The sequence below is a fragment of the Pteropus medius genome, unplaced genomic scaffold (assembly GCF_902729225.1).
Source record: "Pteropus medius unplaced genomic scaffold, Ma_sr-lr_union100, whole genome shotgun sequence".
NCBI lineage: Eukaryota > Metazoa > Chordata > Mammalia > Chiroptera > Pteropodidae > Pteropus > Pteropus medius.
In genome coordinates, this window is record NW_024356335.1 from 2106892 (window position 1) to 2120493 (window position 13602).

At 42.6% G+C, this 13602-nt stretch overlaps 2 protein-coding genes across 13 annotated transcripts in view; one reads left to right on the forward strand and one right to left on the reverse strand.

The window, feature by feature from the left end:
- MAPKAP1 (MAPK associated protein 1) overlaps window positions 1–13602 on the reverse strand; it is a 229154-nt gene that overhangs the window by 136224 nt on the left and 79328 nt on the right. The gene's annotated exons all lie outside the window — the stretch shown is intronic.
- On the forward strand, window positions 3337–4439 carry LOC120601718 (glyceraldehyde-3-phosphate dehydrogenase-like). The gene is given in 2 exon segments (XM_039861629.1): window positions 3337–3935; window positions 3938–4439. Coding segments are annotated over 2 exon segments (996 nt in total). The 5' UTR covers window positions 3337–3340; the 3' UTR covers window positions 4339–4439.

Genomic DNA, 13602 nt, shown 5'->3' on the forward strand with positions numbered 1-13602 from the left:
ATCCAATCTCTCCTTGGGTGAGTGGTCTCAATGTCTAGACCTGCACTGTCCCAACACAGTGGCCACTAGACACATGTAGCTATTTTCATTAACTTAAATTTTAAAATTCAGTTCTACAGTCTCACTAGTCACATTTCAAATACTCAGTAGTCACATGTAGCTAATGGCTACTATACTGGACAGCACAGACACAAAACACTTGCGTCATCACAGAAGGTCCTACTGGATAGTTCTGGTCTACATGCAATGGCAGAGGTATTAGGGCCTCAGATACTAACCAGAACTGCCAATAATAATATATTTTAAATTCCGTTTTGCTGATTTCTATATCCAACACTTAAGGTTTCAAAGTTAAACCAAGGAGAAGTGTGCTTAATTTCACCTCCACATCCCTAACAATAACTAACATGAACAGAACATTTATGACATGCTAGCCGCTAAGCTAAGAGCTTTAATTATCTAATTTGATTCTCACTGCAATCTTATAAAGAAGGTATTATATTCTTGTAACAGATGAAAAAATTGAGGCTTAGAAAAATTAAGCGATTTGCCCATGGTCACATAGCTGTGAGTAGTAGAGTCAGGATTCAATTTAGAAAAATAAACAAGCAAATGAAAACTATAGGTGCGACTCATATGTACAAGAGAAGTAAGTAAGGCTCATCCCACTGAAGCCTTCTGTGAAATTTTCATCATTATAGAATCACAGAAAATTAGAATAGGAACAGAAACTAATGTAGTGTTTCATGACCATCTTTAACCCATGACCCCTTCTGATGACTATAAAAATCTCACACTCCCTCAAAAATGATGTACATTTCACCATGGCCATTAAAATTTCTTCTATCTTCTGCATATTCCCAACAGTTGAATTTTCATAAAACTACATTTTTGTAAGTATTACACAAAAAATTTTTTTTATTTTCCTTATATAACATTAGAATATCAAATATGCTTTTTCAAAATACGTTCATTCCCCCTTTGAACACGGACATACTGAAATGTGAACACTGATGACGCTGTGCGATCTTCCCAATTTTAGAAATGAACACAGTGAGGCCCAAGGAAGGTGGGTGGGCACGCACTGCCTGTGATGAGGGACAGAGCTGCTGGAACCAGAAACACTGATGAGGCTCAGGCAGCATACTTCGCCTGACTCGAATGGCAAAATTCCTTAGGATCCCCCATCCCTCGACCAAAAAAAGTTAAGATGTTGTCCTATTTGATGTAAGATCCTGTGGGATTTGTGGGAATGGAGCTCTGGGAGTACTTGGATAAGAACTCCCTATGCAATTTTCATAGACTGTTGGAGCCAAAAGGGATCTCGGAGAACAATCCAGCTCCTAATTTTAGAATCGAAGAGAAAGAAGCTCAGCTAGTTACATACAAAACTTAGGCACCCTACCTTCACTGTTTTACAGTCGCTCTGACTGCTCATTCATTAAATTTTGCTAAGCGACCACTGGGTGTCAGGATCTGTGTTATCTGTTGGGGTTATAAAGATGAACTGGACACTGTCTCTGTCCACACAGAGCTTACGTTCTTGTGGGAGCAAAGGATATGCAAATATAATTTTACAATGGAGTGTGGAAGTACAACTTGTGGGAGTGAAGTTGAGAGTCAGAGGAGGCCATATGTGGGCTGAATCTTAAAAGACAAACAAGAATTCACTGTTCCAGGCAGAGAACAGGAACCATGGCACGTGACAGAATATGGGATGCCGGTGACGAGATGACAGAAAGGGTACTTGGTACTTCTTCCTGTTTTATTGAGATATAACTGACATATAACGCTGTCAATTAAGGTATACGGCATAATAATTTGATATGTATGTGTGTGTGTGTGTGTGTGTGTGTGTGTGTATATATATATATGGTGTATATATGTGTGTGTGTGTGTGTATATATATATATTATATATATATAATATATATATATATAGCAAAATGATTACCATAATAAGAAAAAGGGTATTTTAAATAAAATGTTTCATACTATATATTATTAAGGAAAGTCACACACATATGAAGGATAAAAGTCTAGCCATTATCTTTCCACTTGTGGACTGTGCTCTCATTTTAAGTCACTTAAGACGATGATGTGTGTCTTCAACAAACAGCTCTGGGGAAACTGGATATCTACGTGTGGAAGAATGAAGTTATACCCTTACCTTATACCATGTGCAAAAATTAACTCAAAATGGATTAAAGGCCTATATGTTAAGACCTGCGATTATAAAATCCCTAGGAAAAAAACAGGGGAAAGCTTCATGACACTGGATTTGGTAGTGATTTCTTGGATATGACACCAGAACCACAGGCAACACAAGGAAAAATAGACAAATGGCACTACATCAAACTTAATAATGTCTGTGTGGCAAAGGGAACAATCAACAAAATGAAAAGGCAACCTACAGCACGAGAGAATATATTTTCAAACCACATATCCAATAAGGAGCTAATATCCCAAATATTTAAAGAACTACAACTCGACAACAACAACAACGAAACCAATTAAAAAATGAGCAAAAGCCATTTCTCCAAAGAAGATATATAAATAGCCAAGGAGCATATGGAAAGATGCTCAACATCACTAATCATGAGAAAAATGTAAATCAAAACCACAATGAGGACCATCTCACTTCTGTTGGGACGGTCATTATAAAAATTAATAAAACAACAGAAAACAAGTGTTGGCAAGAATGTGGAGAAACTGGGACCCTTGTGCACTCTTGGTAGAGATGTAAAACGGTATGCCTGCTATGGAAAATTGTATGGAGGTTACTAAAAAAATTAAAAATAGAATGATCATATGACCCAGCAATCCCATTTCCGGGTATATACCCAAAAGAAGTGAAAACAAGATCTTGAAGAGATATGTGCACACACACGCTCTCTGCAGCATTAATAACAACAACCAAGACACTGAAGCAACTTACATGCTTACCTGTGGATGGATGGATAAAGAAAATATGCTATACACATACAATGGAATATTACTCTGCCTTTAAAAAAGAAGAAAATCCCATCATATGCTATGATATAGATGAATCTTGAGGTCATTATGCTAAGTGAAATAAGCTCGTTACAAAAAGACATACGATTCCACTTATATGCGCTATCTAAGAAAAATTCTTAGAAACGGGGAGTAGAATGGTAGTTGCCAGGGGCTATGGGCAGGAAGGAAGGAGGGAGTTGTCGTTCAATTGAAATAGTTTTATAAGATGAAAAGTTAGCTCTGTTGCACAGCAAAGGGCATACAGTTAACACTATACTGTACACTTAAAAATGCAGGTATAGGATGCTCACCCTCCTGTCTCAGAGCTGCGACTCTGAGACACAATGGTGAAGGTCAAAGAGAACGGATTTGGCCGTATTGGGCGCCTGGTCACCACGGCTGCTTTTAACTCTGGCAAAGTGGATATTGTCGCCATCAATGACCCCTTCATTGACCTCAACTACATGGTCTATATGTTCCAGTATGATCCCACCCATGGAAAGTTCAAAGGCACAGACAAGGCTGAGAATGGGAAGCTTGTCATCAATGGAAAGCCCATCATCATCTTCTAGGAGCAAGATCCCACCAACATCAAATGGGGCGATGCTGGTGCTGAATATGTTGTGGACTCTACTGGTGTCTTCACTACCTTGGAGAAGGCTGGGGCTCACTTGAAGGGTAGAGCCAAGTGGGTCATCATTTCTGCCCCTTCTGCGGATGCCTCCATGTTTGTGATGGGTGTGAACCATGAGAAGTACAACTCCCTCAAGATTGTCGGTAATGCCTCCAGCACCACCAACTGCTTGGTCACGCTGGCCAAGGTCATCCATGACAACTTTTGCATCATGGAAGGACTCACAACCACAGTCCATGCCATCGCTGCCACCCAGAAGACCGTGGACGGCCCCTCTGGGAAGCTGTGGTGTGATGGCCGAGGGGCCGCCAGAACATCATCCCTGCTTCTACTGGCACTGCCAAGGATGTGGGCAAGGTCATCCCTGAGCTGAAGAGGAAGCTTGCTGGCATGGCCTTCCATGTCCCTACCCACAACGTGTCAGCTGTGGATCTGACCTGCCACCTGGAGAAAGCTGCCAAATACAATGACATCAAAAAAGTCATGAGGCAGGCATCGGAGGGTCCCCTCAAGGGCATCCTGGGCTATACTGAGGACCAGGTTGTTTCCTGCGACTTTAATAGTGACACACACTCTTCCACCTTCGATGCTGGGGCTGGCATTACCCTCAATGACCACTCTGTCAAGCTCATTTCCTGGTATGACAATGAATTTGGCTACAGCAACAGGGTGGTAGACCTTATGGTTCACATGGCCTCCAAGGAGTAAGAGCCCCCTGGACCACCAGCCCCAGTGAGAGGAAGAGGCCCTTAGCTCCTGGGGAGTCCTTGCCGCAAATCGATTCCCCAACACACTGAGAATCTCCCGACTTCCAGTTTCCATGCCAGACCCCCTGAAGAAGGGGAGGGGCTTACGGAGCCCTACCTTGTCGTGAGCCATCAATTAAGTTCACTGCACCCAGCCAAAAAAAAAAAAAAAAAAAAAAAAAAAAAAATGCAGGTAGAGCGCACTCATCTATATAGTAGAGGCAGGCAGGGCTATGGCTAAATCAAAAGTCATTTTTAGATGTCTTTGGAGTACAATAAACATGGCTTCTACAATACGCTTAGCTCATAAACATATTCAAGTGCCATGAATATCAAAATCAGTTTGCAGGCTCGAGCTCAGAAACTGACCATGTGGAGTAGCAGGATGTAAGAGCGCTGAGAGGCAGGAGGCACTGACCTGGGGGTGATGTAAGGCCTTAGATGAGATCTCCCACAAAGTACAAATGGAAGCGTCAGTGCCAGGAAGCGATGACATTTACACTCGTGTCACCTCTGGGAAAGTCAAGGGTCCAGGAACTCTGACTCTAAAATAACCGGCTAAATCCCTACTGTGCCATAGTCTGTACTAGGTGCTTTGTAATATACTATCTCTGGCCTTCTATAAACTATGTGGTTTAATTATTTTACGAATGACACAGGCTTAGAAAGAGAAAATCCGTTGCCCCAGGCAGTGCAGCAGCCCTAGGATTTCGAAGCAAGTCTAGGGAGTTAGGGCTCCTTCTGTTTTACTACACTGCCTCCCACGCTGCCGAACGCTTACCCGTGGAAAGATAAATCGTGCTTCCTCTGCTGCGCCCGGCCTGGCAGAGACATGCAGGGCCCCCTTCTACCTGGGAACCCTTCTATTCTTTTCAGGCACTGCTCACACCTTCCTGGGTCTTCCGTCCTTGGGTAGAGTCTGTAAATCTCAAATCAGTGCCCTGGTTCCCAGTCCCCATGGCCTTCTGGTGGTCTTCGTCTGAACAAAGGCTGTTTGTAGTTGCCAAGGTCTGTCTTACAGGAGCTCACACTCATTAACTCCCTACGTTTACTAACTGGAGGCAGAGTGATTTACTCAGACCTAAGGGTGTCAAACCTTGCTCAAAAGATGACCACCAGCAGCGGGTCAAAACCTTGATCAAGCCCCATCTCTTGCCTCTGCCATCCTCACCCACTATGTTCCAGGCACGTTCAACCACTTATATTTCTCAGAACCCACTGGAATCATTCTCTCGCCTCAGACTTTTACACCAGCATCTCTTCGGTGTGGCTCAGGGAGCATGTAAGGGGTCCTCCCTAATCCTACCCCATCCCAAGTCCAGGCCGGGTGACCTCCAGGTGCTCTGCTCTAAGGAACCACGCCCACTGAACTTGCCCTCGCATAGCCCTTGAGCTGTACCATAATGGTCTCCGCCTCTTCTGACAAGACTGCACATCCCTGCACTTATGGTCTGACTAGCTCTTAATCGTTGTACCTTCGGCATTTAGCAAAGCTCTCGGCACATGTCGCAGCTCAAGAAACACCTGAGAAATGAACAAATGAATTTCTCTTCCAACTACCTAGCTCTGCTGAGTCGCACTGAGCTTACGACCAACATGACCCCAAACCTTTCTTTTACGTACTTCTTGGTTAAATCTATTTGTCCCCCTTCCCTTTCTCCACCACCTTCCTCATATACAAATGACTGTATTTTATGACCTAAAGTGCAAGAATCATTTTGTCCTGTCAAGGCCACTCCAGTCCCTGCCTTTGTCACTGGACATGCATGCTATTCTTTTCAGTTTCTACCTTTCACAAATGTGATCAGCTATCATCAATGTCCTCATTCAAGTCCCCAACAGCAATAAAGACAGAGCTCTGCAGCTTGCCACACAGATAGCTCTTCATTCTGACATGAATCCATTAATCACCACTCTTCGCTCAGTCGCTCAGCCAGGTCAAGTCCACCTGCCCACAACGTGACCAGCCATCATTTCCCCAGCTTGTGTACAAGAGTATTTTACAAGAGTCTGCTAAATAGTTAATGCTGTGCTGAGATTTGGAACATCAGGACCATAGTACTTTATTTAGCTGATCAACCTACTCAAGAAAGAAATGAGGTTATCCTGTCCTGCCCAGTGCTGAGAGAACCTGTGCTGGCTCCTGGTGACCTCTACTTCCCTTTTTCAGATTTACAAGTCCTTCGACTGCTGCTAAGAGAGCTTTGTAAATCAAGACTGCTCTATCCCAAAGCTGAAGAGAGAAATCTGCGAATGCCTCGGTTACCAAAGGAGGCTTCGTGAAAGAAGGCGAGTTTTAACAAAGATTTTAACACAGAGGACCAACAGAACTTGGCAGAGGACAGAAGGAGAGTAGTCAAGCCTAAGTGTGAATAACCGAGATCATGAAGTTAAATATGAGTAGAAGGGACAGCAAGCCAGGATACTTAACCTGGGATAAGTAAACAGGGACTAAGAAAAAGCAACTTCCTGCTAGACTGTCTCCTTGATCAGGAAGGTCAACTACAGCTGGGCTGCTGCCAGAATTCTCATGTTGAATATCATAACACACACATACTAGATTAAGCAGAGCCAGAAAGTAACCTCTACATGAAAGACAGTTGTCAGAATAGACAGTCTAGTTTCTCCAAAGCACCTTTTGACACAAATCCACCACAAGGATTATGTGAAATGAGCAATTTTGTTGCAAAGGACTATTATACAACATTTTCCTACTTCTCTACCAGAAAAATACAGAGGTAATTATGTACTCATAGCCAATGTAGCAAATCAGTTAAATTAAACCTGTATTTCATCTAACTCATATAGGATATGAATAACATAACTAACTTTTCTAATTTCATACTCTAGTACTCCCAAGTAAATAAAAGGGAAAAAAAGTAAAGTTTTCCCCCTACAAATAGAATCTGTCACTTCCTAGGATGTGCACTTTTCAGCTCATGCATCCTAAATGCATGTGGAGATATTATATGCACTTTCTATTTAGCAATTTAATTATATCTTTGCATTCAAAGAGTGGCAATGGTTTGCAGTAATAATCAGGTGAAAGCATTCTAACATTAATATGCTGGAATCCGATGTGTTAATTTGATGCAACTTTGCCTTGACAATATGTGATTAATTTGTTCTCAGGCTAGCCCTGCTCCCAGCTCTGACAGTTTAAAATGCTGGGTTTCTTTATCCATATCGCTATTTGACACGCCTTAGCCCACTGCTTTGCTAAGACCACTGTTAATTTGTAATGAACTTGCTTTTCAGGGGGGCTCCTTCATTTTTAATTCTGTCAGTGTCACCTCCTTGAGGAAAATTACAAGTTTCCGTAGGTGTGATTACTGCCAAGTGCTGCTGATAAGAGGTTTGAGAAAACAGGGCTTTATAAAGAAGTCTGTATTTAATCTGCTAAAACAGATTTATTGCCTCCAGACAGATAAATATAATACAAAGTTCTCTTATTTAAAAGTCATCCCCAAGTTCTCCCTCACCACCACCTCCTCCCTAAACAAAAACACAGTTGCAGTTCCAGGACTCCACAATGAATCACTCAGGGAAAAGAGGTGAAAGTGTAATAAATTTAGCAATAATGGCGATTTTTGTCATCAAATTAGACTTGTAGGGGAGTCTTATAAAACATACCAATACGCTTTTCAATAGGTGGAGACATGGGAAAAAATCCCACTGAAACAATGATGATTTCACCTCCTTTCTCACTGGCTCCAAGAGCCCGTTTCCTTCGGGAAAACTGAGTACTGGTGGAGTGAGGCATGACTTAAGTCTCTCCCCGGAATATCATCCCGAGAATGCTTGATGAAGGGTTACGAGGAAGACAGAAAGTCAAAGTCGCAAGACATAAAGCTTAATACAATAATTCGTTATTAGAGTAACGACAGCCTCTACGGCACTGTCACAGGTGTGTCCCATTTACCTTTCGAAGTAACCACATTCAGTAGGTATTACTATCCCCGTTTTTCTTTACGTGAGGAAACAAACTCAATGTTCATCAGAAGGATTCACAAACGTGGAAAGGACAGAACTTTGGAGCAGGAAAATTTCTGACTGTTAGTCCTCTGCTTTTCTCCATCACAATCTACTGGGTGGAAAAGTCGCCCCCTCTCCAGTCCTCAGAGAGAGCAGACCAGCCTAACGCTGGATTCACTCTCTTCAGCTGTAATGCTCAGTTTTTCCATTGAATCAGTGGCACACTGCTCTGCAATCCCAACCCTCCCACCATGAAGCCTACTGTTTCCACAAGGCCAAGGAGAAATCAAGACCTGCTCATTCTACCTTCGGATTTACCATTCTTAAATGTCTATTTACATCAACAGCCAGAAGCTTAGAACAGCCCCACTTGCCTCGAACAGCATTAGTGGCACAAGCCTCTCCTCAGAAGATTAGTTTGCCAATATGTCACAAATTAACTTAAAAGTGCATATGAACTACCACTGGGTTCCCCTAGTTCCCAGCTTATCTGTTCCTATGTCCCCCAGCTGCTGCTCAATTTAAAAAAAATTCAGGAAAACTGCCTTCCACTGTATGTTCAGCTGAACTGACTCCTACCAGCGCATCGTCACCGAGATCACCGCTCTACCCTTTGATGAAACACTCCCCACCAGGGCCTTCTCCACAAGACTGTTCATGAGGCAGTCTCTAAGAAAGAGGCACATAAAGTGTGGAACAGCTGCTCATAGAAATGTATGCTAGTTGCCGAAAAAAAAAAACCACTTACTTGCATTATAAAGAAAAATTCCAAGATTACAAAGGTAGGTGAAAAAGCAGAATGCAAAACTGCACAGACTCAAACTAAATTACGCTTCTGCTGCTCAAAAAGAGAGCATGAAAATTTTAAGTTGCTGTAATTTAGAATTTCCTTACTACTTCTTTATCATGGTTTGTGTACCTACTACTCTGCAAGTCACTTCAGAGCACGGGTAGTAGTTTATTCACATTGTATTCCTAGCAAATAGGGGGCTTGGTAAGTTTTCACTAAATTAAACAAAATGAAAATTGCTAGGGGGCATGTCTGTATCTACTTATTATGACCCACCTAAAGTAGCTCTCAGTTCAGTGTGGCACAGTATGACCCCCGAGCACCAGCTGTGGCTGGTGTGGTGGAGATGGCTGCTGCTCCGAGGTGCTGTCCCCTACAGGACAAACAGCTCCGGGGCAGAGACTACGGTCCCCATTCCCAAGTCCTCCTCCTCCACTGATGTGTGTCAGAAGGAACTCTAAGGAACTGTTGCTGAAAAAAGGAGACCAGCTCTAAGATGAACATGACTCCGAGCCAAGAACAGGCAGAAAACACCTCTCCAGTGACAGATGTCATGCCTAGAACAGACGAAAGTTATATCGAGAGAAGTACAAATGAGAACAAAAAGAAAAACAGAAAGAAGAAAAAAACTAAACCAAATAAAAAACACTAAGGGGAAAAAAGTACATAACAAAAATGTTAATGCGTACATAGCAAAGACACAATAAAGGTAAATTAAATAAAGCAGATAATTCAAAATGCCCCCACACCTAATAACTCTTTAACTGTAGTATCTGCCAGATAACTGTACCTTCTTTAATATGTGGGTTGTAAGTTGATCTAACACTGCCAGAATGGTCATCATTCCTATGGAGAAAATTCTACAGTAAATACAGCACACAGGGTAGATGTATTGGTGTATATAATTACCAGACCATTCACAACTGAAAAAGCATTAATTAACTGAACAAAGAATCTACCTATCTTGGTCACCGGTTATGTGCCAATGACTATAGCAGCACTGTCCCATACATGACCCTTCAGGTAAGTCTCACAACTCCTACCAGCAAGGCTGGAAGGACAGGACACTGGGGTCCAACAGAAGTTAAGCTCTTTTTTACCCCAAATTGCATGGACAGTAAGTCTGTGGACACGGCCACTACCCAAGTCTGCCTGATACTTAAGCCACCACACCCAGCCCCTTGCCCAGAGAGGCAAGAGTCTAACTGCGAAGACACATACACACACATGATTAGGAATGTCACCAGTCAGTATCTAAGTGTGACATACATGATATGAGAGTGCAGAGGGAATGAGCAGCTAAAAAGCGGTTCAAGTGTCAAAGTGCTAACCAGGGGGAGCTTCGTCATGAAAATGAGGCAACGGGCTAAAGTCCAGGCTGAAGAAATGACTGGAAGCAAACGTGTGAAGAAGGTATCACTCGTGGCTGGAGAAGAAAACTGTCAGGAAGTAAGTACAGCGGAATGACGCTGGGAAGCAAGGCGACAGATCTGGAATCGGACTGGCCCAGGTTCAGGTGCTAGACAAGCTTTCTTAATGGCTGGCTTTCATGCATTCAATCATTCACTCGAAAAATAATTATTTTGCACCTATGTGCCATTCCCTCCGTGGTATTTTCTTCCTCTCTGCCTCTTGGTTTCCTCATCTAGAAAACAAGATTAAAAATCTCTAAGTTCTCGGGGAGCGTAAATGATAAACGATGCACTATTAAAGTAGCATACCTACAACAGGAAGGCGCTGATGGGTAAATAAAAGTCAAATTGAGCGGTAAGAATTAAATGGAAAGTACGTGGGGAAAGGGTACCGTGGCTGAAGGGCTCTGTCAGGTAGAGGAGTTTAATTTTTGCTACCTACCCCAGGAGGGCAGTGGGGGTTTTTAATCTGGACACCACTGTACAGGAAGCACTAAAGGAGAGAGAGGGGACAAACGGCAGGGAGACCAGCCTCAAAGCTGCTGCTGGAACATAAATCGGATGTGAGAAGGTCCTGGAACAAGGGAGCGAGCAGTGAATCTGAGAAGTGTCAAATCTGACAGACACTGAGAAGGAACCACTGGCTGACCTTAGGAAGACGCCGTGAGCGCAGTGAAAAAGGAGGAAAGTGCTCCCATCCAGTCAGATCTGCAAATGGCTTTAAAATCTCCCTCTGGAAATCATCTTTCTTTGAAAATAATCACCTGGACACTGCCGACTTCACAGAAAGACCCTTTGTTTTGCACACAAAATACACTTTAATGTTTTTCTGCTTTTTCTACAGGTAACATCCTTTCTCCTAGTCAAGTCTAAATACTTGCTGGTCTGTACAAATTACCTTGATCTGTCCAAGATTAAACTGCAATCTGCTTACTCTCACCCTCGTCCCTCAATCATTCGGGCCTGACAAAGCAGTCGGCACCCTTCAACACCGCGGCACACAGAACATTGTGTCCTCAGTGGAACAGCGGCACTCTGTCCCTAAGCGCCTCATTGTCTCCTAAATGGCTTCGGCTACAAATACTCCACTGGCAAAAAGACTTTATGAAAACCTCAGGGCAGAAGGAATGATCACCACCTTTGCAGCCAGTCCCTTAAGGAAAACGTGGAGCCACTTAAAAACTGGCTGAGAATTAACCTCACAATAGCGAGTGGAAGATCTGCGGGAGCCCTTCACATGTCGCACAAGTGTAACACAGAGACTGGGAACACTGGAGCTGGGGTGCCTGGGCTCCCGGGCTGACTCCCCACATCCCAGCTATATGACCTAAGGCAAGTTAACCCTCCATGCCTCAGCCTCCTCTCCTCTCAATCTGGAGAATTATCATAATACCACCTCACAGGACTATTGTGAGAATTAACCTTTGCATGTAAAGCACTTAAAATTGTGCCTAGAACGTAGTAAATTCTCAGTATATGCTAGTTGCTATTATTGTTGCTGTTATCGTTAGAGTCGTTTTAATTACTTAAAATATAACCCACCAGGATGCAGATTTCTTCCCACCCTCCCTCCCTATACTTACTGAGCACTACACTGGGCACTCTGTACACAGGCAAGAGGGACAGAAAGGAAAAAGAATCTGTACTCTAAAAAGGCATAAACAAACTGTTGGAGAAGTAAAGAAGCCACTGTCAGGTGAGTCAAGGAAATGCTATAGAAGAGGTGGCATGTGAGTTGGCTCTTGAAGAGGACAAGCAGAAATTTTCCGGGAGAATATTACACGGCAGTAGACACGGCTTCCGGTTTCTAACATGTAGGACCTGAATCAGCACTTCCAGGTTCCTAGGAAGCCGAGACAGCCAACTGTGGGTAGTGAGAGGCTTATCTTCCCTCCTGGGGAATATAAACTTTGCAAACAGGCAGGGGCATGGACAGTCACGGAAAATGAACTGCAAGATTCTATCTAGCTAGAACCTCCTCATCCTTCAAGACTAGGCTTAAGCATCCACTAACTTTTCCACCAAGACTACATTTAGGCCTGACTCCTTTCTTTGGACTTCCAAATCCTCCTGTCTTTGGATCATGGTCTGTTTATCTCACGAGACTCAGCTGGCTCCTTGAAGTCAAGGCTATCTTTTTATAGATGCACCCCAGGGACCTCTTACCCTACCAGGAGCAAGGTAAACTTTCAACAAATGTTTAATGAATCATCTGCCTTGCCTACAGTAGTCTCATAAAAAGAACCTAAATACTTCAAGGTCTCTAAATGTCTCACATTGATCATAAAATTATTTAATTCTAATGATGAGTCTGACCTTGGTCATCATCCTCATTTTACTGCCTGGGTAACTCAGCCCAGAAAGGTGAGATTATGCATTCTAAGTCACATAGAAAGCTAGTGACATAATAAGTAAGAACTCTCGTCTTATGAATCAAGTACTCTTTTAGAACCAAGCTGGAAAAAGCTGAGACTATTTTTTTCTTATGCTAAATGCTAGGAAAACTAGAGCTTCTCATGTCTCGCTAATATATACAATATAACTAAATAAAATGCATTTTGACAATATTTATTTTAGTATATTTGGTTCTTCTTAAGCAGATAGTATGAATTCCAAAGTCAGATAAACTGGATTAAAAGCAGGCCCAACCATATAGCAGGGTGTGGTCTTGGGCAAATTGCTGAACCTCTCAAAGACCCCCACATCAACATGGAACTAACATCTATACCCTGGAGTTATCGTGTAGATGAAAGCTAATATACTTAAGTTTCTAGCACACTGCCCTGCACACAGAAAGTATTCAGCGACTAAGAGACACTATTATTATCTTTATTTGTTGTTCCTACAGAAAGAGGTCTGATTTTATTTTTTTCCTTCCCCTAGTGCCTTGTACTATATGCTCTACACATAATTGCCACCCCAAATTTTCTGAATCTATGATTAAGAAGGAAAAAACTAACAAACAAGTAGCCAATGCCTCTTTTTAATGCAGAAAAGATTAGTAATAGTTTAAGACGTCAGGAGGAACACAGTTTTTTAATGACATTTC